Source organism: Capricornis sumatraensis, chromosome 19 (assembly GCF_032405125.1).
Source record: "Capricornis sumatraensis isolate serow.1 chromosome 19, serow.2, whole genome shotgun sequence".
NCBI lineage: Eukaryota > Metazoa > Chordata > Mammalia > Artiodactyla > Bovidae > Capricornis > Capricornis sumatraensis.
Window position 1 is genome coordinate 28,361,162 of NC_091087.1, and position 26,607 is coordinate 28,387,768.

The 26,607-nt window shown below is 47.8% G+C and overlaps 1 protein-coding gene and 1 pseudogene across 1 annotated transcript in view; one reads left to right on the top strand and one right to left on the bottom strand.

The window, feature by feature from the left end:
* Positions 1-9,723: 9,723 nt before the first annotated feature.
* LOC138094934 (S100P-binding protein pseudogene) lies at positions 9,724-16,597 on the bottom strand (annotated as a pseudogene).
* Positions 16,598-22,936: 6,339 nt separating this feature from the next.
* Positions 22,937-26,607, top strand: part of LOC138094935 (kinesin-like protein KIF11) — a 32,487-nt gene continuing 28,816 nt past the window's right edge. The window contains 2 exon segments of the mRNA XM_068990946.1: positions 22,937-23,129; positions 23,324-23,440. Coding sequence (XP_068847047.1) covers positions 22,937-23,129; positions 23,324-23,440 — 310 coding nt within the window.

Consider the following 26,607-nt stretch of genomic DNA (forward strand, 5'->3'; position numbering starts at 1 on the left):
GTCTTCCGGGCGTTATTCTCCCCCAAGAAGCAGAGCCGCCACCCTTCTCTCTCCAGGCCCCAGTATCCTGGGGGAAGCCACAGGGCTTAGACCACCTCAGACACAAATCAGGAAGGGTGACCAGGGACTGGGCGGAATGACGGATGCCCCCACCCTTCACCCCGTTTCTGCTCTCGCACTTCCTCCCTCCTCAAATATGAATGCTCAGGGTCGCCTCTGCCTCCACTCTCTGCTCTGTCCCCCTGCCCTGGGTCTCCCCTGTTTGTGCTCCCCTTCTGCTCTGGGGCCCTTGGCCCTGGCATTTCAGCCACCTCTTTCCCTTCCCTTCTCTCTGGGCACGGGAATCGCACTGTGGCTTAACCCCTGCCCCATGGCTTCTCCTGGAGATGCTTTCCTCCACTTTCGTAGCCTTCCCTACTGCCCTCCCACACAGCACTTTCAGACTGGTGGCCTGTGTAGCACCATCCCCCAAGGTAGGCAGAGGTTTCCATGATCCACTAGGTTTGGGAAACACTGGGCTAAATAAAGTTAGGGTTTTTTGTGTGTGTGTTTGTTTTTCTCACTGCGGACTCATCAGAGCTTGATGTGGATATGATAGGAGACGTTTTCCAAATTTGGCTTTAAGAGTCATTTTGATGGGAGTATCTTTTAGTTGAGGATCCCATGGGCAACAGTCTGGGAAATACCGGTTGATGTTCAGACTGCTTTACTCTATATAACTGTGGCCTTTGTGGATGTTTACCTGGTGCTACATGTCAGTGTGTGGTTCTCAGTGCTTCATACTTTGTGGCTCAATCCTTACCACAACTCTGTGAGGCAGGTACTGTTGTCATCCCTAGCTGAGGGACCAGAGTTCAGAGAGGTTAAGTAACTTGCCTGGAGTGGCTCAGCAGGGAAGAGGAAGAGGCAGGACTTGATCCCCAGCCATCCAGTTCCACCAGCTGTCGTGTCTGGTCTCTCCGCTGGGCTGCTAAGAGCTCGGTCGTGTGACTCGCCCTGCGCCCTCTGCTTGCCTCTTCTCCCCAACCCCATCCCTCTGCTCCAGCAGGTCAGGCATCTGATGTGTCTTCTGTGCCTCTGAGCTTTTGTTTCTGGAGTTCCTGTCACCCAGCATGTCCTGCCCTATGCTCCTTGCACTCTGTCCTCATTTCCCTAGCAGCTTTGGCTGCTGGGGCCTGCAGGGTGCCTGTCCTCACCCCATTGGCTATGGGGCCCTTGTCCCCTCACCCACCTCTGTTGGATAAGGCTGCCCCGCTGGGGCCTGAGGCCCAGCTGGTTAGCAGTTACCCTGCTCTGTCAAGGATCTGGGCTCTACTGGGCACTGGTCTTCCTCCTTGTGACCCCCATGGGCTGGCCCTGGGTCCCTTCTGCAGGGCCCATGTCCTTGCTCTTAGCTCTGCACAGCAGTCAGTGGCCTGACTCCCATGCCCCAGGGCAAGGCTCTTCCTTGCTCCCTGCAGCCCCGACTCCCTTTGAGCTGTCACAGGAGGCCCTCCTGACTGGGCGTCACAGCTGTCTCTTAGTATCTGGGCGCCACCCCATCCCCAGCCTCCTTTCCTGGGCCACCTGTGCACACATCACCTGACCAGTCACATTCCCGGGAGAATTGTTGGCCCCTCAGAGACAGGACTCGGATGTTTCTGGGTCCTCATGGTGCTCAGCACAATGCTGGGCCTATGAAAAGTGGGGGTTTCCCAGGTGGCACTAGTGGTGAAGGACCCGCCTACCAACGCAGGAGACTTAAAGATATGCAAGTTCGATCCCTGGGTTGGGAAAATCTCCCTGGAGGAGGGCATGGCAACCCACTCCAGTATTCTTGCCTGGAGAATCCCATGGACAGAGGAGCCTGGCGGGCTGCAGTCCATGGGGTTGCCAAGAGTTGGACATGACTGAACCAACTTAGCATGTATTGAGCACATATTGTGAAAGGTGTTAAATGAGTCTTTATGGAATGGAATTCACCCTCTGTCAGAGGTACCAGCAGGCATCCTGTGCTATACCTGTATGGACTGCTTCCAGCTCAAGAGCTGTTCTGATCCAGGGGGCTCCTTGGCCATCCGAGCAGCGGACTCTCACCCTCTTCTCCACCCAACATGCTCCTTCCTCTTGCACCTGCAGAAGCTGGGAGTCGCTTGAGGGTGGGACCACAAAAATACACTGCTTAGAGGAGGCACCTGTGCTGGTACCAGCTGCCTGAGCCTCAGTTCAGTTCAGTTCAGTTCAGTCGCTCAGTCGTGTCCAACTCTTTGCGACCCCATGAACCGCAGCACGCCAGGCCTCCCTGTCCATCACCAACTCCCGGAGTTCACCCAGACTCATGTCCATCAAGTCGGTGATGCCATCCAGCCATCTCAACCTCTGTCATCCCCTTCTCCTCCTGTCCCCAATCCCTCCCAGCATCAGGGTCTTTTCCAATGAGTCAGCTCTTCACATGAGGTGGCCAAAGAACTGGAGTTTCAGCTTTAGTATCATTCCTTCCAAAGAACACCCAGGACTGATCTCCTTTAGGATGGACTGGTTGGATCTCCTTGCAGTCCAAGGGACTCTCAAGAGTCTTCTCCAACACCACAGTCCAAAAGCATCAATTCTTCGGTGCTCAGCTTTCTTTAAATTTCAACTCCCACATCCATACATGACCACTGGAAAAACCATAGCCTTGACTAGACGGACCTTTGTTGGCAAAGTAATGTTACTGCTTTTTAGTGCCTGTGCCTAACTGCACCCTAAGCAGCAGCTTCTGGGTCAGGATTGGCTCGGATGCCTCCACTTACACCACCCACAGTCACGACAGGCATTGCTAATCAATCACAGCATTCTTTGCACTGAATCCAAAAAGGGCTTCAGGATCCGGACCAGCTCAGTACTGGACGAGCCCAACACCAATTGATTCAACGTGCCTTTACCAGACCCTAAGGACCCAAACTGATTTTGTGTCACTGGCCTGGAGAAGTGTCAGGTTTTGTGAAACACTAGAAATCAACAAGGACAAGGTTGCCAAGTGGTTAAGGCCGAGGGGTTAAACCACTAGTCCATTGTGCTCTAGGTGCATGAGTTCATTCAAATTCCACCTCCGTCAGATGTGTGCTTTGGGGCTTCCCTGGTGACTCGGATGGTAAAGAATCTGCATGCAATTCAGGAGACCTGGGTTCAATCCCTGGGTCAGGAAGATCCCCTGGAAGAGGGAATAGAACCCACTCCAGTATTCTCGCCTTGGAAATCCCACGGACAGAGGCTACTGTCCATGGGGTTGAAAAGAGTTGGAGATGGCTGAGTAACTAACACTTTCACTAGAAAATCAAAGGGAGTTGAAGCATAGAGGGATCTTTGCAAAGAATGAATCCTGTGAAAGTACTTTGTCCACTCCAGGATTGTATATTGCTTGTTTATTCAGTCAAGGAATGTGTATGAGTACTTGAGATCTTACTTGGCATGCTTGGGTTGCCATAACAAAGTACTGCAGACGGCACCACTTAAACAACAGAAATTCATTTTGTCACAGTTTTGGAGGTGAGAAGCCCAAGGTTAGGGTGCCTGCATGGTTGGCTTCTTTTCCTGGTTTATAGACACCACCCTCTAGCCTTGTCCTCATACAGCAAAGAGAGCAGCTCCCTGGTGTCTTTTAATAAAGGCCCTAATCTCGCCCATCATGGGAGCACAGCTCTCATGACTTCATCTAACCTGGCTTACTTCCAAAGGTCCCCGTCTCCAAATACTGTCACACTGGGGGTTAGGGCTCCAACATAGGGATCTAGGGGCACACAGTTCAGTCTGTAACACCCACTGTGTGCTGGACTGTGAGCTAGGTAGGCAGACAGCAGTGAAGCAGGCTGTGTAATGAGCTGAAGAGCTGGAAACTTCCTGCAAGAAAAGGATCCTCTGGGAAGGGAAGCCCCAGTAGAGCCTGGGTGGAGATGGCTTCTGAGGAGGAGTCTTTGAGAGGAGGGAAGGGGAAAGTGACTCCATTGGGGCTGGTGGGATGAGCACCCAAACGTGGCCTGGCCAATGGCATTTTTTGAGGTTCTTAGTATATTATAAAGTGAAAATAATGCCAGAATAGGATTATACAAATTGCCACTTAAATTTATATATTAACACAATACACTGTAGTATCAGGTTATCTACAAGATAATGACAGGAATTTTTTTCCTCCCAACTAAAGCCCAAGTTAATAATTTAAACAACCATTTCTATTTATACCAAATATTTGAAAGCACTGAATCCTAGTCACTAGACCACCAGGGATATATCAAATATTTGAACGTGCCTGTGTATTTTTACAAAAATTCAGTTCAGTTCAGTTCATTTCAGTCACTCAGTCATATCCGACTCTTTGCGACCCCATGAATCACAGCACCCCAGGCCTCCCTGTCCATCACCAACTCCTGGAGTTCACTCAGACTCATGTCCATCCAGTCAGTGATGCCATCCAGCCATCTCATCCTCTGTTGTCCCCTTCTCCTGCCTCCAATCCCTCCCAGCATCAGAGTCTTTTCCAATGAGTCAATTCTTCGCATGAGGTGGCCAAAGTACTGGAGTTTCAGCTTCAGCATCATTCCCTCCAAAGAAATCCCAGGGCTGATCTCCTTTAGGATGGACTGGTTGGATTTCCTTGCAGTCCAAGGGACTCTCAAGAGTCTTCTCCAACACCACAGTTCCAAAGCATCAATTCTTCGGTGCTCAGCTTTCTTCACAGTCCAACTCTCACATCCATACATGACCACTGGAAAAACCATAGCCTTGACTAGACGGACCTTTGTGGGCAAAGTAATGTCTCTGCTTTTTAATATGCTATTTAGGTTGGTCATAGCTTTTCTTCCAAGGAGTAAGCGTCTTTTAATTTCATGACTGCAGTCACCATCTGCAGTGATTTTGGAGCCCCCCAAAATAAAGTCTGACACTGTTTCCACTGTTTCCCCATCTATTTGCCATGAAGTGATGGGACCAGATGCCATCTTCGTTTTCTGAATGTTGGGCTTTAAGCCAACTTTTTCAGTCTCCATTTTCACTTTCACTCTCCACTTTCACTTTCATCTAGAAGCCTTCTAGTTTCTCTTCGCTTTCTGCCATAAGGGTGGTGTCATCTGCATATCTGAGGTTATTAGGTTTCTTGAAATATGCAGATTCTATGTTCTTCTATACTTGGTGTGATATCAATCCACATACAAGAAATGTTTATAATTTTTTAAAAATTTATTTTATTGAAGTATAATTGATTTCCAACATGTTTGTTTCCCATGTTTAGCAAAGTGATTCAGTTATGTGTGTGTGTGTGCGTGTGTCTGTGTGTGTGTGTGTAGTTTGCATCTGCTAATCCCAGACTCCCAATCCATCCCTTCCCTATTACCCTTCCCCCTTGGCAACCACCAGTGTTCTCTCTGTGAGTCTGTTTCTGTTTCATAGATAAGTTCATTTGTGTCATATTTTAGATTCCATACATAAGTGGTATCATGTGGCATTCATCTTTCTCTTTCTGACTTACTTTGCTGAGTATGATAATCTCTAGGACCATCCACGTTGCTGCAAATGGCATTATTTGTTTTTTATGACTGAGCAGTATTCTATCATATATATATGTATATACTGAACTGAACTTACATATATATGCGCCACGTTTTCTTTATCCACTAAACTGTTGATGTAAATTTAGCTTGTTTCCATGTCTTGGCTATTGTCAATAGTGCTGCTATTACATAGGTGGTTCAGACAGTAAAGGATCCGTCTGCAATGCAGGAGACACAGGTTCAATCCCTAGGTTGGGAAGATCCCCTGGAAAAGGGAATGGCTACCCACTCCAGTATTCTCGCCTGGAGAATTCCATGGACAGAGGAACCTGGTGGGCTACAGTCCATGGAGTTGCAAAGAGTCAGACACGACTGAACGACTAACGCTTTCATGAGCGTGGCGGGTACGTGTATCTTTTCGATTATAGTTTTGTCTGGGTACACCCAGAAGTAGAATTGCAGGGTCATACGGGAGCTCTATTTTTAGCTTTTTGTTTTTTGTTTTAGTTCTTTTGAGAGAATGCCATACTGTTTTCCATAGCAGTTGCACCAATTTATATCCCCACCAACAATGTAAGAGGGCTCGCTTTTCCCCAGACTCTCTCCAGAATTTGCTGTTTGTAGGCTTTTTAACGATGGCCATTCTGACTGGTGCATGGTGGTGCTTCATTGTAGTTTTGATTTGCATTTCTCTTAACAATTAGTGATATCGGGCGTCTTTTCACTTGCCTGTGGGCCATCTATTGATCATTTTAAATTCAGGTCTGGTGGGATGGCCTGGTCAGGTACTCCTCTTAGTCACACAACTACATGAATGGCTGCATTTGGAGAGAGCGGTAAGAGTCGACACCGGAAGCCCTTTCAGGATCCGAGGCTCCTGCCCCGCTCCTGCCGCTCCCTGCATGTGCCTGACCACAAACGAAAGGAATTGAAAGGGCTTTGCTCATGGAAAGGCCTGGATGCCCAGAGCACGGTGAGAGCAGGCCTTTCCCAGGCATGGCTGGCTGTGGCTGCCCATGGAGCTGACTGCAGATAGGCGCTGACCACAGCCAGGCTCGGAGCAGTAGAGTGCTACCCACGGGGGCACCACAGAGGGACTGTCTTGCTTTTGGAGGGGGCAGTGACAACAGCATGCCCTGTAGGGGAGGTCCCTGCCACAAGGTTGGGGGGTGGGGCCCATTGTGTGGGTGTCCACGCCTCACATCTGGGATCAAGGGGCAAATGCAGGGTGGGTAAGGAGAAGGGGGCAGCCTGGAACACCAGAGGCTGCGTGAGGCCACACTTAGTCGGGTCCACTCTGTGCTGGAGATCATTTTCTGCCCCCTCATTTCGTCCTGGACCAATCCTTATATAAAGGACAATATAAGTGAATTACTGCGAAAATAATAATAATAAAGGCATCCTTATTACTTGATTCAATGAACATAAGATTACTGCTATGCAGTTTCTGAATGTCACTTTTAACATCTATACGTATGTTACTGCAGACCCCGAAGCAGATGTGGACCACAACAGTCCTTGCTGTGAATAACTCTGCCCTATAGCATTTTCTGTTGTTAATGAAACATGGGTTTGGGTGAACTCCGGGAGTTGGTGATGGACAGGGAAGCCTGCTGCTAAGTCGCTTCAGTCATGTCCGACTCTGTGCGAACCCATAGACAGCAGCCCACCAGGTTCTGCAGTCCCTGGGATTCTCCAGGCAAGAGCGCTGGAGTGGGTTGCCATTTCCTTCTCCAATGCATGAAAGTGAAAGTGAAGTCGCTCAGTCGTGTCCCACTCTTAGCGACCCCATGGACTGCAGCCTACCATGCTCCTCCGTCCTTAGGATTTTCCAGGCAAGAGTACTGGAGTGGGTTGCCATTGCCTTCTCCAACAGGGAGGCCTGGCGTGCTGCAATTCATGGGGTCACAAAGAGTCAGACATGACTGAGCGACTGAACTGATAGCATTTTCTGTTCTTAATGAAAACTCTTCAGAGCATTGTCTCCTCAGATGATTTGTCCTGCATTTCAGACTCACTCAGGGGAACTGCAGAAAGGCCATGGGACTCTGGTTGGAATCCATGAAACCTGCCTTTCCTATGATAGCATGCATGTAAAATTGTAAGGACAAGAGAAGAATTCCAAACGATGTATGCAAATACTCCCCACTCAAGCATGTGAAGCGTTACTTCCCACCTCTTAAGGGTGGACTATGCTTAGTGATGTTCTTCCAAAGGGTACAGTATGGAAGCAGGGAACAGGAAAGAAACTTTGCCGCAGAGAAGCCTGGTAAACACTTCCTTAGCCAGGTAGTCACAGTTCTCTTCAGTGGTAAGTTCAGTTGAGAACACGTACCTTTGATATGTTGTGTCAAGAAGGGCAATTCACCTCTGTGGTGCTCCTCTCCAAAGCTTATAACTAACCTCAGTCGCTAAGTGACCAATGCTTTGTGACCCCATGAAGTGCAGCATGCCAGGCTTCCCTGTCCTTCACTATCGTCCTGAGTTTGCCCAAACTCATGTCCGTTGAGTCGGTGATGCCATCCAACCATCTCATCCTCTGTCGCCCCCTTCTGCTTTTGCTTTCAATCTTTCCCAGCATCAGGGTCTTTTCCAATGAGTCGGCTCTTCGCATCAAGTGGCCAAATAATGGAGCTTCAGCTTTACCATCATTCCTTCCAATGAATATTCAGGGTTGATTTCCTTTAGGATTGACTGGTTTGATCTTGCTGTCCAAGGGACTCTCAAGAGGCTTCTCTAGCACCGCAATTTGAAAGCATCAATTCTTCAGCACTCAGCCTTCTTTATGGTCCAGCTTTTATGGTCCAACCCCAGTCTAACCATGAGAAAGGCATCAGACAAACTCAAATTGAGACACAGTCTACAGAATATTGATCCTCAATCATCCTCAAAAGGGGTGTCAATTAGAAGCAGGGAAGCTCTGAGAAACTGTCACAACCCCAAGAAGCCAAAGGAGACAAGATGACTTGATGTGTATCACAGTGGATTGAATTTTGTTCCCCGCAAAAGCTATGTCCAAATGCCAGCCCTCACTACCTGTGAATCTGACCTTCGCTGGAAGTAGGATTTTACAGATGTAATTAGGTTAAGAAGCTCAAGATGAGATTATCCTGGATTTAGTATGAGCCCTAAATTCAATGACTGAGTGTCTTTATAAAAGAAAGGAGAGGGGTGTTTGAAGCACACAGGCCCAAAGATGCACAAAGAAGGTTGTATAAAGATGGCCACAGAGATCAGCATCATGCTCCAAGATATAGCCCACCCCAAGCCAAGGAGCCCCTGGGGCCACTGGAAGCTGGAAGAGGCACGAAGGGTTCTCCCCTAAAGGCTTCGGGGGGAGGGTACCCTGCACACTTAGGACTGCTAGCCTCCAGAACTCCAGAGAATACATTTCTGTTGTTTTCAGACACTAAATTTGTGGTGATTTGTTCCAGAAACCCTAAGAAACTGATCCAGGTATCTTGCATGGGATCCTGGAATGGAAAAATTATATTAGGGAAAAACTCATGAAATCCAAATACAGTGTGGAGTATGTTAAAAACATTAATATTTCTCTATCAGTTGTGATAATCATAGTAACTGGGAGAGGAAACTGGGCAGGGGGATCTATAGGATTCATGGGAACTCTATACAGCCTTTCTATAAATCTAAAACTATTTTATTTTATTTATTTTTTTTTGAAGATTTACACTTTTAATTTGTCCTTTCAACTACTTCAGATGTCCTGGATTACCAACTTTAAAATACTGACAAGTATTCAGAGATTCAAATAAAAAAAGTAAGAAGGGTTGTTAAAAGTGACTTGTATCCATTTATAAGTCATCAGCAATAATTAAAACTGGTTTGCAGCCTGATAAAGAATCTCTTCCTTCAAGAGATTAAAGAATGATTTCTTTTGGGCACCAGAAGTAGACTTCACCTCTGCAGAGAGGTGGCTCTTTGCTTGAGCTGGGATGTTCTGACTTAATGCTGGCTTTCAGGAGGCAGCCATCTTTAATTTAAATTAAAAAATTAAAACTATGTCAACTCAACACTGCTTAAATGCATACACACACAAAAATGAAGGACCTTATACAAAAAATTTCAAGTCAGCAATATGCATTTCCAAAAGGTGACAAGTTCTTTAAATAAAAATATTGTGAAAAATAAAATTCTAAATCTAGAAAGCATGGAACAGCAGAAGAAGAGATGCTGCTCTGGACAGGACCCTGGATAGGGCCCTTCACTGCTGATGGGAGGAGACAAATGGACCGTATGGGAAATCTGGTAGACGCTGGAACCGATGGTGGCTTCGCTTATTCCGGTCAACCCACTGGGTCAGACTGTATCTTTGCAGAGATTTCTGTCGGAACCGGGCGTAGTTTCGCCTGGTGAGGTCTGAAGGATGCTGCCATTTCTGGTTGTGCATGTCTTGAACTTGATCCATCAAGGCACACAGCTCCCCCAAGGTACCTTGGTTTGAATCCACTGGGTCTTCTGTATGAGCAATGACATTCCTGAGATAACTTTGCTTCTGCTTTTCTAGGTCTGACGGTGAAAATGTTGGAACATTAGTCCTCGTTTTGGCTTGCAGAACAGGAATGACTTTGCCTAGTCTTTTTTCATGGACCTTTAGCTTCCCAGAATCCTTGTCAAGAACATCCTTGCTTGATGAACTGGAAACTGGTAACTTCATTTCAAAACTTGATTTATATGATCCATTTCTCTGGGATGACCCTGTATTAGGAGTCTCTGAATGGTCCAAGATCTGAGAGAATACAGGCGTAGGTTTCTTACTGTCGGACATATTTTTATCAGAGACAGTATGTTGAAAATTATTGTTTGAAGAAGGGAGTGGGGGCCCATCATAGGCAGAGTTATTGGGGCTGATCCCTTCAGATTCTGTGCAAAGTGTGCTCTCATTTGGGCTAAGATCATCTTCTCTCATCTCTTCCCCAAGGGAGGAGGGTTTTTCAGTAATTCTGGATGTAACTTTGGACACATAAGTCTTGTCCTTATCAAGTACATCACAAACTGTTAGATCAAATGGTGCAACTGTAACTTTTATAAGATTCTTTTCTAGTGCAAAGCGTCTGTTCAATGGTTTCGTAGGAGTTGGTCCATGACCAACTGATATAGTTAGTTGAGGTAGTTTGAATGTGTCAGGGGTCTCAGCTTCTGGTCCCATGTTGTACGGTGAATCTTTCTCTTGGGGAATGTCAAGTGGAATTTGACTCCCTTTCTCTCCCTTCTCAACATTCCTGCTGTCATCACTAGGCAACCCTCCTCCCCAGGGAAAGTGCTCATTTGATAGGTCATCATCCTTCAAGAGTTCCTGAATCTGTTCCTCTGTGAAACTGAAATGGCCATCATCTTCTCCATCAGATAGCTCCAGCAAGGAGTCATCCAGTTCATCCTCATCCAAGGAATGTGTGGAGCTGTTGGTGTGATCCCTGCCTTTGCCACGAGACCAAATGGAAAAAGGGTTCAGCTCCTGCTAGCTGTTCCTTTCGGGAGACTTGTCAAAATGATTGACTCCCACCTTCCTTTTCTACTATCCTTGTGATAGACTTGCCCAGAGTCAGTCAGCAAACGGCAATCTTCTACATTCGGTACACTCTCTAATGTACTATGAAGGATGCAGACATCAAAGAGGGCTTTTGGTCCCTTGGCAAAAATAATTGATTTCCCAAGTGGAATAGAAGAATGTAGAAATGACCTGTGAATGTGGTCAAACCAGATTATTTTGAAGCAAATCCCAGGCATCACATCATTTCATCTCAGAAATGAAAACGAGCCCTTCTCCCAGCAGGGTGAGGGCCTCAACCCCTCAACGGGGCGGACGGCGTGCGCGGCCCTCTTGAGAAGCAACAGGCGCCCCCCTCCCCCTCCCAGCCGAGGCTCGCCGACCTCCGCTCCACCCTCCTAAAACTATGTTAAAATTAAAAAATTATTAAACTGCATGGGATTGGCTTTCCTGGTGGCTCAGTGGTAAAGAATCCACCGACCAGCGCAAGGAACACAAGTTCGATCCCTGGTCTGGGAAGATCCCACATGCCACAGAGCAGCTAAGCCCATGTGCCACAAATACCAAGCCAGAACTCTCGAGCCTGGGAGCCGCAGCTACTGAAGGCCCCTCATCCTAGGCCCCGTGCTCTGCAGCAAGAGCAGCCAGCACAATGAGAAACCCTTGCAGCTAGAGAGGAGCCCCCTCTGGCTGCATCTAGAGAAAAGGCCACGAAGCAACGAAGACCCAGCACAGCCAAATAAATAATAGCATGGGAAAAACCCTGCATGGACACAAATTTTTTTAACTTGTAATTCAGCCCAGGGGTAGCTCTGTCCTAGACAATGCTTGTTCCAGCCGGCAACCCATCAAGATCTGTGAGTCAATCAGTGAGCCCCATTTACTCTTTTTCCATTGATTCACCTCATGGTCCTGCTTTCACCTCTGTTGACCCCTCACTTTAATTCAAGCGCGTGCCTTCAGCTGAATATGAATTAGTCCTGGCCTTTTTACAACCACATAGAGAACATCATCTGCTTGAAATTACTAATGACTCAGAATTGGTGAGCCCTGAGTTTGGACAGGACTATTTATCATTTTGAGGCTGTCTGCCCCTCCCAACTTTTCTTACAATTTTTATACCCACAGCATGGATGGTCTCTGTCATCAGAGAGATTTTATGTTTGAATCATGAGACTCCACCCCCATGACCACTGTAGATTGAATAAGGACTGAACACCTGACTCAAGAGAAGCAAGCCTATGGTCATGTCAATTGTCTCTCAGATTTTTGGGAAAGATCAAGCTAAAGGAAAAAAAAAAAAAAAACGAGAAAAAAAGAAACAGCTCAGAGCTGAGTCATCACAGTGGACCTGGCTTGGAGCTGATTTCATCTCCACCCTTCCTGCAGCCTCATTGCTCAATTTTTCCTTGGATTCAGTGAAAGCTGAATTCTTTCCCAAATCCCCTCTAACCTGAGCTAATCAAGAAGGTTCCATTTACTTTTCAATCAAGAGGATGCCGCCTCAGAGTAGCACATTGTTCAGCTCCTCATTCTGCTTGAAATCAAGTGTTCATCGTCATCTTCTTGCCTACCATCCAAACAAGAATCTCACTACTTCTCCAGGCAACCCGTCTCATATTGGACAGCTCCACTTCTTTGAAAGTTCATTTTGATTCTGCATCAGAAAGTTTTGCCATTCTGGGCTACTCCAAGTAACCCAGAATGAACAAGTCCAATCATGTCTGTGTCTTTATTGTTCTCCTCCACCACCCAAAACCAAAGTAATACTTGCTCATTGGTTTAAAAAATCACATTTTATAGAAACCTTATGGAAATGTTCTACTCTCCACAAAATAGCCCTCCAACTGTTCAAAGATGGCAACCATCCAGTCTTCTTTTCTGAGCTGGGAACCTTGAGTTCTTTCAGCTGTTACTCACATAGGACATAATAGTTTCAGAAGTTGCCCCAGACTTGATTCACAGCTGTTCTTCCCTGATGCACAGACAGTTCATGAGTCATGAGCAAGTTCAAGATTGAAGCCAGAACACAGGGTGGTAAATAAGATCTCACGGGTGTAACCTAGATGATGTGTTGGGGCAAAAGAGTGAATTTAGCCTTGGGAGGGTGTTTGAAAGAGGCAGACCTCTTAGGATGGAGGAGTGTTAAGAAGCTACATGCCTGCTTCAGAAATCCTCAAAGCTGGAAGCTTGTGTGTTGAGAGTAAAACGCCAAGAGGAATTGTCATGGAGGGAGAGAATGGAAAGAAGTCCTGACCCAAATCACAAGGGGGACCAGAGCTAGGATATGAATGGAGTGGATGGGACCTTCTCTACTGGGACATCTATTAGGATCCCTACCTACCCTCCACCCAGGGTACCAGTTCCTAACTTGCCTGGGGGGTGATTTCCGTTCCAGAGGGGGAAGGGAGTTGCTGTTTTGGATCAAGTTTTGACAAAGACATGGAATGGTAATGTGGGAGTAACTGCCCACAGAGACTTTGTGAGTGGGAGCGAAGGAGAAGCTGGCATATCCAGGCACTGACTCCACACTTGAAGACATAGCCATTCAGGAAGAAGTCAAAATGGAACTCCGGTTCTGCTATAGTAACATACCCCAGTGAGAAAAGGAAGGCAGAGAGGGCAAAAGAAATCAGCATGGTTATAAACGAACATTTGGGCAGACCACGGGAGATGGTGAGGGACAAGGAGGCCTGGCACGCTGCAGTCCATGGGGTTGCAAAAAGTCAGGCAATACTTGGGGACTGAACAACAGCAAATGAATGTGAGGAACCTGGCTTACAAGAATTTCAAAATAATGGTCACCAAAATCTGACCAGAGAGCACCTGACCCAGCGTAGGAAAGATGGCCTACCTGCCGTCTGTAGCTTGCTGACCACTGCCTTAGACAAGGGACACATCCTCCATGTCCCTGAAACAGTTCACAATTTTGCTCCAAGCCTGCTGGAACACAGATTCGAAGGTGAGCCCCCTTAGGTCGTGGAGACAAAAGCAACAGGCCAGGGATGGGGCAGCCACAAGTTAGAAGGAACCTGAGCTCCAGAGGTCTTTGTAGAGCAAGATTGCCATTACAGTGCAAACTTTATGTGAGTGAAGAAGAATATGTATCTTGTACATGTCTTATTTGGGATCTGTCATACACACCTTGCCACTGGACAAGAAGAGCAAGACAGGCAGAAAGAAAGAGCAGCTTTGCCTTTTCCCTGTGGGGTTCTTGATGAGCAAATGGGAAACAAGACCAAATGGGAGGAACTTCCCTGGTGGTCCACTGGGGGAAAAAGTTCAATCCCTGGTCTGGGTACTAAAATCCTGCATGAAAAAGTATATATAAAAAAAGAACTGGGAAACAACAAGTGAGAACCAGCCTCACCCCTTGATAGCGGGTTCTCTGACAGCCTGGGGCTGGTGGAGCCCGCTGGAGCCTGAAAGATGACCACTCCGTCTGATAAAGTCCAAGTCTGAAATAAACCATTCACTGGCCACCAAGGCCCGAAAGAAGAAAGTCAGAGTCTTGAAACTCATGGGAGAGGAAGTGGAGAGAGAGCCACGGGGCCAAATTGCAAAGGTTTCCAATTCAGCATTTTGACAGGAGACCACCAGAGAGAAAGGAATGAGGAAGGGTCACGGCAGGGTCTTACCAACTCTATGCCTCAGGCTTGGGAAAGCAGGCAGAGCGAAAGAGGCCGATCAGCTGTGTGGAACCGGTGAACCTACAGTTACCCGGCCAGCTAGTGAACGTGGCCTGACCCATAAAGCAGACTCAAGCCTATGGGACCTGTGTTTTCCCTCTTGGAGAGCAGCAGGATGGAGCTAGAAGAGCATTCCTCCTCCCAGCTTCCCTCCTGCCCACCGAGTGTTTCACATGGTGTAGAGAGCTTAAAGGCCTTCCCAGGTAGCGCTAGTGGGAAAGAACCCACCTGCCAGTGCAGGAGACGGAAGAGACATGGGTTCAATCCCTGATTCGGGAAGATCCCCTGGAGGAGGGCATGGCAACCCACTCCAGTATTCTTGCCTGGGAAATCCCATGGACAGAGGAGCCTCGTGGATTACAGTCCATGGAGCTACAGAGACTTGTACACGACTGAACGATGGAGCAGACACAAGATAGGCAATAAACAGAGCTTATGTGTCCGATTCTTTGCAACCCCATGGACTGTAGCCCGCCCAGCTCCTCTGTCCATGGGATTTCCCAGGCAAGAATACCGAAGTGGGTAGCCATCCCCTTCTCCAGGGGATCTTCCCCACCCAGAGATGGAGTCTTGGTCACCTGCTTTGCAGGTGGATTCTTTACCATCTGAGCTGCCGGGAAAGGCTTCTGAAGCCACTACTAACAGCCGACCTACTACATGTGGGCTGTTTCTGCTATTCAATGCCAGGTGACAAAGGACAAATTTTGCTTTCCCAAGCAAAACTGTTTTCCTTTCCAAGAAAAAATGATAAATTATTTAGGGATGAGATGGGAAACTTGCCTTGTGAACTAAAGATTGCTTTTATCTCCTGAAACTTGGTTTCTCAGTAAGATTCTTTTCTACTTTTAGAGGTGTTGCTTGTTTATATTCCAACCGATCTATTTTTTTCAAAGTCAATGCCTCCATTAGAGGAGAAATGAACTGTATCAAAGCCCACAACTTTCAAAGGATCTTTTCTTCCACAGTGACCCAGGGATAAGTATCTCTAATCTTCTTTGTTGGGACCTGGGGCAAGCTGGGTTTTGCAGCGTCAGCTGTTCTGAGCCAGAATATGGCCAAATGCTGGAGGCTGGGTCATCTTGGTAAGAACAGAACCCCAGGTGAGAAAATTTGGTGGCTGGAAGGGGAAAGGAGGTGATATCTGAAATGTTTCATCATTCTATGAATCAGTGTAATCTACGTAAGCTGGAATGAATTCTAGGAAGCTCAAGTCAGCAGCTTTCAACAGCCTGGTGGGTTTTACCCCTTATGAGGTGTGTCACAGTCATTCACTGTTGTTCAGTCGCTAAGCCGTGTCCGATGCTTTGCAACCCCTGGACTGCAGCACACCAGGTTTCTTTGTCTTCACTATCTCCCAGAGTTTGTTCGAACTCACGTCCATTGAGTCGATGATGCCATCCAGTGATCTCATCCTCTGTTGCCCCCTTCTCCTCCTGCCCTCAGTCTTTCCCAGCATCAGGGTCTTTTCCAATGAGTTGGCTCTTTGTATCGGGTAACCAAATACTGAAGCTTCAGTTTCAGCATGAGTCCTTCCAATGAATATTCAGGGTTGATTTCCTTTAGGATTGATTGGTTTGATCTCCTTGCCATCCAAAGGACTCTCAAGAGTCTTCTCCAAACTAGTCATTTATGGGTTTTCTTATAATAGTGAAAGTACTGGAATTTATGAACAATTTACCTTTTTAATAAAATATATATATAAGTCAGAGCAGTGTTTTACTCAGAGTTCATTTGATTGCAAACCACAGAAAATAAACAGTTCCGGAGAAAAGGGGAGGATGGACTCTCTCACCAGGAAGTTGCAGGACAGCCCCAGGCAGCGGGTCCCAGGGGTGGTCCAGGACTCTCTCTGTGCCTTTCAGCCCCTGCTTTTCGCTGTGCTTGTGTCTTCCCGTGTACATGGTGACTTCCTGCTGTAGAACTGGCCTTCTCCATAAGACTGGGATCCTGGCCATCGGAAAATCATGGATTCACATGGAAGCTTACATTCCCCCCTGACAGCTCGTTAGGGGAATAAAAACAGGGCAAATCTCCAAGAGTGAGATTGATCCTCTGGGGTCAGGGGCCCTCCTCCAGGGCAGTCACTAAGGGCTGGAAGGTGGGATGTGATCACTTGTCCAGCCTGGCACCTTTCCCTACTCCCCGATCTGTCACTGTGACCCGGGAGGCAGAAGATGGCAGCTCCTGTTCGGACAGCATGGTTGGAGGCAGGGGGCTGAACAATTCCCCCAGAGAATGGGGGTGTTGTCCCCCAAAGAAAGGCAGCTGTTCTTTCCATATGTCTGTAAAGACGTGCAAGGCTAGCCCATCTTTAAAAAGTCTGAGAGGACTTCCCTGGTGGCCCAGTGGTGAAGAATCTGCCTGCCTGTGCACGGGGCATGGGTTTGATCCTGGCTCCAGGAAGCTCCTACATGCCAAGGGGCAACTAAGCCTGCGTGCCACAACTACTGAGCCCGCGCGCCCTAGGTCCCATGCTCCACAACAAGAGAAGCCACCACAGTGAGAAGCCGGCCCACTGCAACGAGAGAGTGGCCCCTGTCTGCTGCAGCTAGAGAAAGCCTCACGCAGCAGTGAAGACCCAGCGCAGCCATTAATCACTAAATGAAACATTTAAAAGTGTCTGAGATAATAGAACTAATGGAAATTTTGAAATAACTTGGGTAAAGGGGACTATCATTTTCTGAACGCTTATTATGGAACAAATTACTTGCATATGCCGTCCTGTATAGTCCTAAAAACAAAAACCCCTAACTCTGTGAAGCAGATATTGTTTACCCTCATTTTACCAGCGAGGAAACTGAGCACAGAGGAGTGGCTTGCTCCAAGACACACTGCTCCATGGCTGAGCCAGTCTTTGAACTCAGTTCTGTTTGATTTTAACTCCAGACTCTTAACCATCATAATACTTTGGCTTCCTCATGAATCTACCCAATGAACCGATACATGTGTAAAAACGTTAATACCTTATTCTTGTTCTGATTAATAGTATTGGACTTCTGCGGCAGTTCAAAAAGGTGGCTGCGAACTCCCTTTGAAAAGCCAGTCCACGTCCCCTCTCCTTTCATCCAGGCAGGCTTGTGACCACTTTGATCGGTAGAGTCTGGTGGAGACGATGCTATAGGACTTCTGAGGCTGGAGTAGGAATCAGAGATGCCTGGTTTCAGAGTGTTTGAAATAAGGGAAAGATGGAATTGAGGACTAGCCCGGAACAAACCAAGTAGCAAAGTAGTGGTTTTTCCCAGTAGGGAAACTGTTGCGAAAATCCTTGGCTCCAGGCTGCAATCTCCCTTCCTCCACCAGGTGGCGTAGATGCATCGGTCGCTCCCTCCTCGCCAGTCCCCACAGCGCGGTGAAAGAACCGGTGGGTTCTGCGATACGGTGGATGACCCCACCCCAGCCTGGATCCTTGGTTCCAAAACTGCAGAGAGCAGAACCCCAGGAGGACCTGGGTAAGGCCGCTTTGGGGAACCTCCTCCTTCTTTGCGAGAAGGCAGAGCGGCTTCCCTGTTGACTCAGACAGTAAAGCGTCTGCCCGCAATAGCGTCTTGCCTGCAATGCGGGAAACAGGGGTTCGATCCCTGGTTTGGAAAGATACCCTGGAGAAGGAAATGGCGACCCATTCCAGTACTCTTGCCTGGAAAATTCCACGGATGGAGGAACCTGGTAGACTACAGTCCATGGGATCACAAAGAGTCGGATACGACTGCGTGACTTCACTTTCAGAGCCTCCAAAGGAGGGTAGACCTGAAAACACAATTTTCCTGGCGGGGTCCACCGTCCCACTACAGGAGGGCTCAGTCTCCCCACTGGGAGCCCCTTCAGATGGCTCAGTTTCCCCTGTCAATAGGGTTTCATCAGGGACATCGTCCGCAGCCCTTCTGATGAAAAGCCGGAGAACCCTGGATTTACTGCCTCCTTTCCTCACTTCTCTTCACTCCATCCGAACCAGAGGACTCCACACGCGTGATCTAACAAGTCTAGCAGCACCGGAAGAAGAGTCCACCTCCTGCCTGTGTGGGCCAATGATTTTCTTGTCTTTCTGATTTCGGTGGAGAATCCAAACACGGGAGATAAAAATTTTCCGAGGCATTGCATACCTGAAAATGTCTCTATTCTATGATTACATTAGGTTACTAGTTGACAGGGCATAGGATTTCGTGGAAATCGTTTTCTCCTACAGCTTTGAAGACTTTATCCAGCTGTGTTCCGGTTGAGAAAGCTGATCCCATTTATTCTCATTTTTGATCACTTGTATATTAATGACTTTTTCCTTTCTGGAAGCTTTTAGAATAATTTCCTTATCCTTGGTATTCTAACATCATAATGGATCTTTTCCCATTCTTTGTGCTGGGAATTAGGTGGGTCTTTTTTTCTTAACTTGATATATGATTGACTTTTAATATTATATGTTACAGTGTATAATAGTGATTCACAATTTTTAAAGGCTATACTCTCTAGTCCAGTTATAGTTATTATAAAGTGCTGTGTTTACTATGCTATATGATATATCCTTGTAGCTTATTTTATTTTTGGCTATGCTGGGTCTTAATTGCCGTGCGGGCTCTACTCTAGTTGTGGCGAATGGGGGCTACTTTTTAATTGCAGTGCACAGACTTCTCATTGTGGTGGTTTCTCTTGTTGCTGAGCACAGACTCTAGGGCATGGGCTCAGTAGCTGTGGGGCATGGGATTAGTTGCTCCAAGGCATGTGGGGTCTTCCAGATCAGGGATGGAATCTGTGTCTCCTGCATTGGCAGACAGACTCTTTATCGCTGGAAGCCCCTCATCGCTTATTTTATACCTAATATTTCTACCTCTTATTCCCCTTTCCTCTCTCCACTGGTAACCACTAGTTTGTTCTGAGTCTCTGTTAGTCTGCTTTCTTGTTGTTGTTATATTCACTAGTTTGCTTTATTTTTTAGATTCCACATATAAGTGAAATTATACAATATTTGTCATTCTCTGCCTGACTTATTTCACTCAGCATAATGCCCTCCAAGTCCATCCATTTTGCTGCAAATGGAAAAATCACATTCTTGCTGATGGCTGAGTAGTATTCCATTGTATACACACAAATACCACCTTTTCTTTATCCATTCATCTATTGATATGGTCGTTTCCATATCTTGGCGATTGTAAATAAGGCTGCTATGAACATCGAGGGTGCATGTAGCTTTCCAGGGTGGCCCTTTCAGTCTGTGAACTTGTGTCACTGAACTCTGGGAAGTTTTTTTAATCATGGAATTCTCTAGGCAAGAATATCCTTCTCCAGGGATTCCTTTCGTTATGATTTCTTGGAACTATTATTTGACTGTTGGACTTTCTGGATTTATCTTCTACTTTACTTCTGTGGTCTCTTTGTGATTTTTGTTTGCTTTCTTGCAATTGTCCCTTAAGCTTATCTTCCAACTTCTCTCTCAATATTTTTCCTGCTGCCATAATTTTAATTTTCAAATGCTTCTTCCTTATGATTAAGTTTTGTTTTTAGTGTCTTTTTTCTGTTTCGTGGGTGTAATGTCATCCCCTACGTGTCTGAGGATGTTAATCATTTGAAGGCATTTTCCTCTGTCCTATCGGTGTTGTCTCTGAGCTCTCCACTCATTTTTTCCTTAACTCCTGTCTTCGATATTGGATGCTTTCTTCAGATGTCTGGTAACCCATTGTTCTTCATCCTATATTTCTTTTCTTTTCCTTTCTTCCTTTCTTCGCTGTGCTGTGAGCTTGCAGGATCTTAGTTCCCCAACCAGGGATCAAACCCACGCCTTCCGCAGTGGAAGTGAGGAGGCCTGGCAGTGCTTACATGTCAGTACTTACAGATCACGGGCCTGGGACCCTTGTGTTTCTCTAGGGAAGAATGTTCCAGTGTCCTGCCTGAGGTGTATCCATCGGGCAGAGAGAATTCTGAGAGTGGGGTGGCACAAAGCGGGAGGACTTAATCTCTCAATCCCTCTTTTGAAATACAGAGCCTTGGGGTTTCCCTGGCAGTCCAGTGGCTAAGACTACGCCTTCCAAGGCAGGGGGTGCAGTTTCCCTGGTCAGGAGCTAAGATCCCACATGCCTTGTGGCCAAAAAGCCGAAGCATGAAACAGAAGCACTATTGTAACAAATTCAGTGAAGACTTTAAAAATGGTCCCCATTAAAAAAAAAATCCTTTAAATAAATAAAGAAAACACAGCCGCATCCCTTCCACTGTGCCTATTTCCTGTGTGTGTGTGTCAGAGGCTGGGGCATCCTTGGGGCTGCGTGGAGCGGGCCAGTGGGTTGGGGATCCCACTTCCAGCCCTGCCTCTGGCCCCACCTCCACTCCTACCTTCCGCCGGAACAGGTGCCTCCGAGTCTTCGCGGTCCTGCCTTCTCAGCTCTGCCACCTCCTTCCTCTGCTTTTCACCTTCCAAAACGTCAACCTTTCCTCCCCTCGCTGTTGCTGCTCCCGTCCTCTGCGTCCTTCCTGTTTCACCAGTGTCTTGTTTCTCTTCTGTCTTTTTAGTGGGGCTTTGAGAACAGCTGAACGCATGTGCGCCATCGTCCACGTTTAGCCGGCAGACCGGAGTCTACCCTGCAGGAGCAGAAGGGCAGGGTGAAGTGAGAGAATGGGCTCCAGAGCCAGGCACGTCTATGGCTGAGCTCTGGCTCCTTGTCTCCATACCCCTGTGCAACCTTGGGCAAGATGATCAGCCTCTCTGAGCCTCGGATTGCTTATCAGTAAAATGAGCCAAAAATGACCTGTTAACTCACAGAGGTGTTGATGAGGCCGGATTTTCACCCCAGGCCTGTTGGAGCACAAGGCCACACTCTGAGCCATCACACCGGTCTGCTTCCCTAGAGAATGGCTCAAGTCAGAGAGGGGCTTCTTGTGTCTTCGGGATGAAGACACACGGACAGAACAACCCCCAAGCTGCCTTAACACTGTTAGTGGGATAAAAATATGTATTTTTTAAAATTGTGAATCGCCTGTATAAGAGAAAAAGGTCTTTAACAAATTGAAATGACAAAATTAATCTATTAGCGCTCCAAATTGCATGTTGGTTAGAGAGTTCACAGCAATGCCAGATCCCATATAAACCTTGTGTTCCCATTATGTGCTTGTCATGGTAACAGCTATTGGGTTAAAAATGTATTCAGTTAACATTTTTTTAAAAAAGATATATTGATTTATTTTATTTTTTTGGCTGTGGTAGGCCTTCGTTGCTGACAAGGGCTTTCTCTGGTGGCAGCTGCCGGGGCTGCTCTCCAGCTGCGGGGCGCTGGCTTCTCATTCCAGTGGTTTCTCTTGCGGTGGAGCAGGGGCTCTAGGCACGCGGCTTCCGTAGTTGCAACATGTGGGCTCAATAGCTGCGGCAAGTGGGGGCTCTAGAGCACAGGCTTAGTAGCTGTGCTGCACGGGCTCACTCGCTTCACGGCACGAGGATAGTGGAATGGCTGATTCCGACGGCTGTGACTAGAAGAAAGGGAGGAGGGTCCCTTGGTGGAGGAAGAGCAAGGGGCGTCCCGGGGTCTGTTTCGTCCAAACCTTGTTGAAGCAAGAGATGGATTCTCGGGACTGCAGAGTGTGCTGCCTGAGACTGAATGTCTTACCAGTTCAGTGGGATAGTGACTTTGAGTCAGATTTAAATTGAATTAGGAAAAAAAAAAAAGAGGCCAGACCACTACAGGTTTGCAGTCCCTAACCCTGGTGCTTGCTCTCACACCCACCAGCAAGTATGTAGCTCTCTGTGGCCTGCCCTGCAGGAGTAGATGCCCACTGATTGTGTGCTCCTGAGCAGGACCCCCAAAGCCTCCATCCTGAGGTCCTGCTAGAATGGCCTGTCAGAACACCTCCTGACCAGAGGGACAGGGGGAAGCAGGGCCCAGCTCTAGAAGCAGGGGAGAGGCCGCTGCACCCAATGGTGGGCAGGGGTTGGGACACCCATCACCCCATGAGTGGCAGTGGGCAGGGCTGGTTCATCTTCAACACTGGACTGGCCTGGATACCTTCCTGGGGGTCCTGCTACATCTCATCTTCTACCATCTGCCACTGCCCACCAGGCCAGTTCATGACGGCACTGACTCAGGACACGCCATGGACGACAGCTGAGCGGCACACAGGTAACTGGATGGCTAAGAGGCAGGAGGTCTAGGCATCCTTTTAGGCAGAGTCAGCTCCTCATTGTAGCCCATGAAGACTGTTGTGATCCACCTCCTGATGACCCCCCGTCATCCCATCTCTAGCCATTTCCCAGCACAGCTTCATATGACGCAGCCATGAAAAGGAGTGAAGCTCTGACACGGGCTACAGCGTGGCTGCACCTTGAACACACGCTGCTCAGCGAGAAGGACGCCCTGTCTTGGTCTGCCCGGGCCGCCATAGCAAAACAGAACGCTGGGGACTTCAGCAACAGGAACGCATTCCCTACAGCTCTGGAGCCCAGACGTCTGAGATCAGGGCGTCAGGATGGTTAGGTTCTGGTGAAGCTCTGTTATGGGTGTGGGCCGGGGTCTTCACTGCGTCCTCACGTGGAGGAAGGGCTGAGGAGGCCTCTTGGGGGTCTCTTTTATGAGAGTACTAATCCCATTCATGGGGTCTCTACTCTCACGACCTCATCACCTCCTCAAGGCTCCCCCCCCTCACACCATCACCTTGGGGGTTAGGTTTCAACATGAGAATTTGCGGGGAGGACACCAACATCCAGCCGAGAATAATCACAACCTATATGTTTCCACTTACAGGAAACATCCAGAACAGGCAAATCCAGAGACAGGAAGTCGGTAAGTGGTGCCAGGCGCTGGGGGAGGGGAAGGGCAAGGGCAATGGGAGGACCTGAATAAACCCTGCACTTTAGGATGTTAAGGAATAAGCCAGTTCTGACTCCAAAACTGTTGAAACTGTGTCTTTGACTTGCTCTGTTACTTTTGTTACTATAATCACACTTAAGGGCCTGCCTGGGAGAATCCTGCCTCTCTGCCTGGCTTCTATACTAAAGTGCCTTTGTTAACCCTGTATGCCAGTAGATGGCAGGAAGGGAGAAATTAACATATCCCCTGCCTGAGGCTTGTCTTTCTACAAGATATTTGCAAGATTAATGGCCTTTTTAGTTTGTTTCTTCACCTCCTACCCTAATTTGTAAAAGAACCTGGCATCCAGACCCCGACAAGATGCTTACTTGGAGACATTAACTGGCCATCTTCTTGGTCAGCTTGCCCCTAGGATACAGTCATATTCCTTGCCTCAACACCCTGTGTCATGCAGGGAGCGTAGCAAGCCAGGACGTCTGTGTGTCCACACCCAAGGGACCCCTGACCCTGCTCCTGACCTCTGTCCTTGGCCGATTTTAATCTGCATCCTAAGCAGCTCTGTGCCAGCTGCAAAGAGAGGGAGCCTGTTCACACGCCCCTCCCAGGGCAGGCAGGGGGCCCCTCTGCTAATGTGGGCAGAGCTCTCCCAGGGGAGGGGGCCTGCCTGGGCAGGGCTCAGCACACTGAAACTGTGCAGAGCACACTTGCAGAGCACCTCCCAGCCCTCTTTCTGAGGTCCGGAAGAGCTGGCCCTGAGCACCTCAGAGCAGGACCTGGACTAACAAACAGCTAGCTGCTCCTGGGCAGGTCAGTAACCCTGGACTTCACTCTGTGCGCCCTCCTTCCAGCGAGTCTTCAGAGGCTTCCACTGCACCCTGTCTGCACCTACCACCCCTCTTCTCCCTGACTCCTGGGTTCCTCTCCTTAGGAGAAAGTCTTGAAATTTTCTCCCACTCCTGGGCCAGATACAATGATTAAAAATTAAGTCAGAGCTGCAGCCACATGTCTATCCCAACCCTCAGACCCACACTTGTTCCTTGCACCTGGCCGGCACAGCAAGGCCCATTTTCTGCAACTGTGAGGCCCTGATGGGTGAGGATTGGCTGCCCTGGATGAGTCGGCCAGCCCTTCCCAGCAACGCCTGGGTTGAGGTCTTTATAAACAAGCCCCCTCCAGGCAGCAGGGCCTCCCTGGTGGCTCAGGTGGTAAATGAATCTGCCTGCAATCCTGGAGACGCAGGCTTGACCCCTGGGTCAGGAAGACCCCCTGGAGAAGGGAATGGCAGCCTACTCCAGTATTCTTGCCTGAGAAATCCCATGGACAGAGGCGCCTGGTGGGCTATAGTCCATGGGGTCACAAGAGTCAGACACGACTTTGTGACTAAACCACCACCGCCATCCCCTCCAGGCAGCAAGAGTGCCTGCAGCTGCAGCTGACTCCATCTTCTCTGCCCCTTAGGAGCATAGCTGGGCTGGTGACAAGTGGTGAGGGGCGACACCTTGTGGGCTGGTTTCTTATTTTTGATTTAGTTTTCATTGTTCTAAGAGGTGGATCCCAGAAGAGCTTGCTGCAACGAATGTCACAGCTTCCCCTGCCTGTATTTTTCCCTCAGGAATTTCATAGCATCCAACCTTACATTTAGATCTTCATCTTGGAAGTCTGTCGCTAAGTTGTGTCCAGCTCTTTTGCGAGCCCATGAACTGTAGCCCTCCAGGTTCCTCTGTCCATGGGATTTCCCAGGCAAGAATACTGAAGTAGGTTGCCATTCCCTTCTCCAGGGAATCCTCTCGATGCAAGGATCCAAACCTGAGTCTATTGCGGGTTCTTTACCACTGAGCCACACTAAGGTGCGATCTTTATCTTTGTTGTTCAGTCGCTCAGTCGTGTCTGACTCTTTGCCGTCCCATGGGCTGCAGCACGCCAGGCTTCTCTGTCCTTCACCATCTCCCAGAGTTTGCTCAAACTCATGTCCATTGAGTCGGTGATGCTGACCAACCTTCTCATCCTCTGTTGTCCCCTTCTCCTCTGCCTTCAGTCTTTCCCAGCATCAAGGTCTTTTCCAATGAGTTGGTTCTTTGCATTGGGTAGCCAATGTGTTAGAGCTTCAGCTTCAGCATCAGTCCTTCCAATGAATATTCAGGGTTGATTTCCTTTAGGATTGACTGCTTTGATCTCCTTGCAGTCCCAGGGACTCTCAAGAGTCTTCTGCAGCACCACAGTTCAAAGGCATCAGTTCTTCAGTGCTCAGCCTTTTTTATAGTCCAGCTCTCACATCTGTACATGACTACTAGAAAACCCATAGCTTTGACTAGGTGGACCTTTGTAGGCATAATAATGTCTCTGGTTTTTAATATGATGTCTAGGTTTGTCATTGCTTTTCTTCTAAGGAGCAAGCGTCTTTTAATTTTATGGCTGCAGTCACCATCCACAGTGATTTTGGAGCCCCAAGGAAATAAAGTCTGTCACTGTTTCCATTGTTTCCCCATCTATTTGTCTTGAAGTAATGGGACTGGATGCCATGATCTTAGTTTTTTGAAAGTTGAGTTTTAATCCAGCTTTTTCACTTTCCTCTCACTCACATCAAGAGGCTCTTTAGTTCCTCTTTGCTTTCTGCCATAATGGGTGGTGTCGTCTGCTTATCTGAGGTTACTGATATTTCTCCTGGCAGTCTTGGTTCTAATTTGTGCTTCATCCAGTCCAATATTTTGCATGATATACTCTGCATATAAGTTAAATAAGCAGGGTGACAGTACACAGCCTTGACGTACTCCTTTCCCAGTTTTGAACCAGTCCATTGTTCCATGCCCGTTCTAACTGTTGCTCCTTGACCTGTATACAAGTTTTGCAGGAGGCAGATAAGGTGGTCTGGTATTCCCATCTCTTTAAGAATTTCCCACAGTTTGTTGTGATCAACACAGTCAAAGGCTTTAGCATATTAGTGAAGCAGAAGTAGAGGTTTTTCTGGAATTTTCTATCGCTATCTTATTTGGAGTTTATTCTTGTGTGTGGTGTTTGGGGATGTTCTAATTTTATTCTCGTTTCCACTGTTGAAGGAACCAGTGAGGTAAGAGATACATGGGCTCCAGGTTGGAAATTCACAATCATCTAGCCTCTTTTTTTCATTTCCTGAGGCAACATAG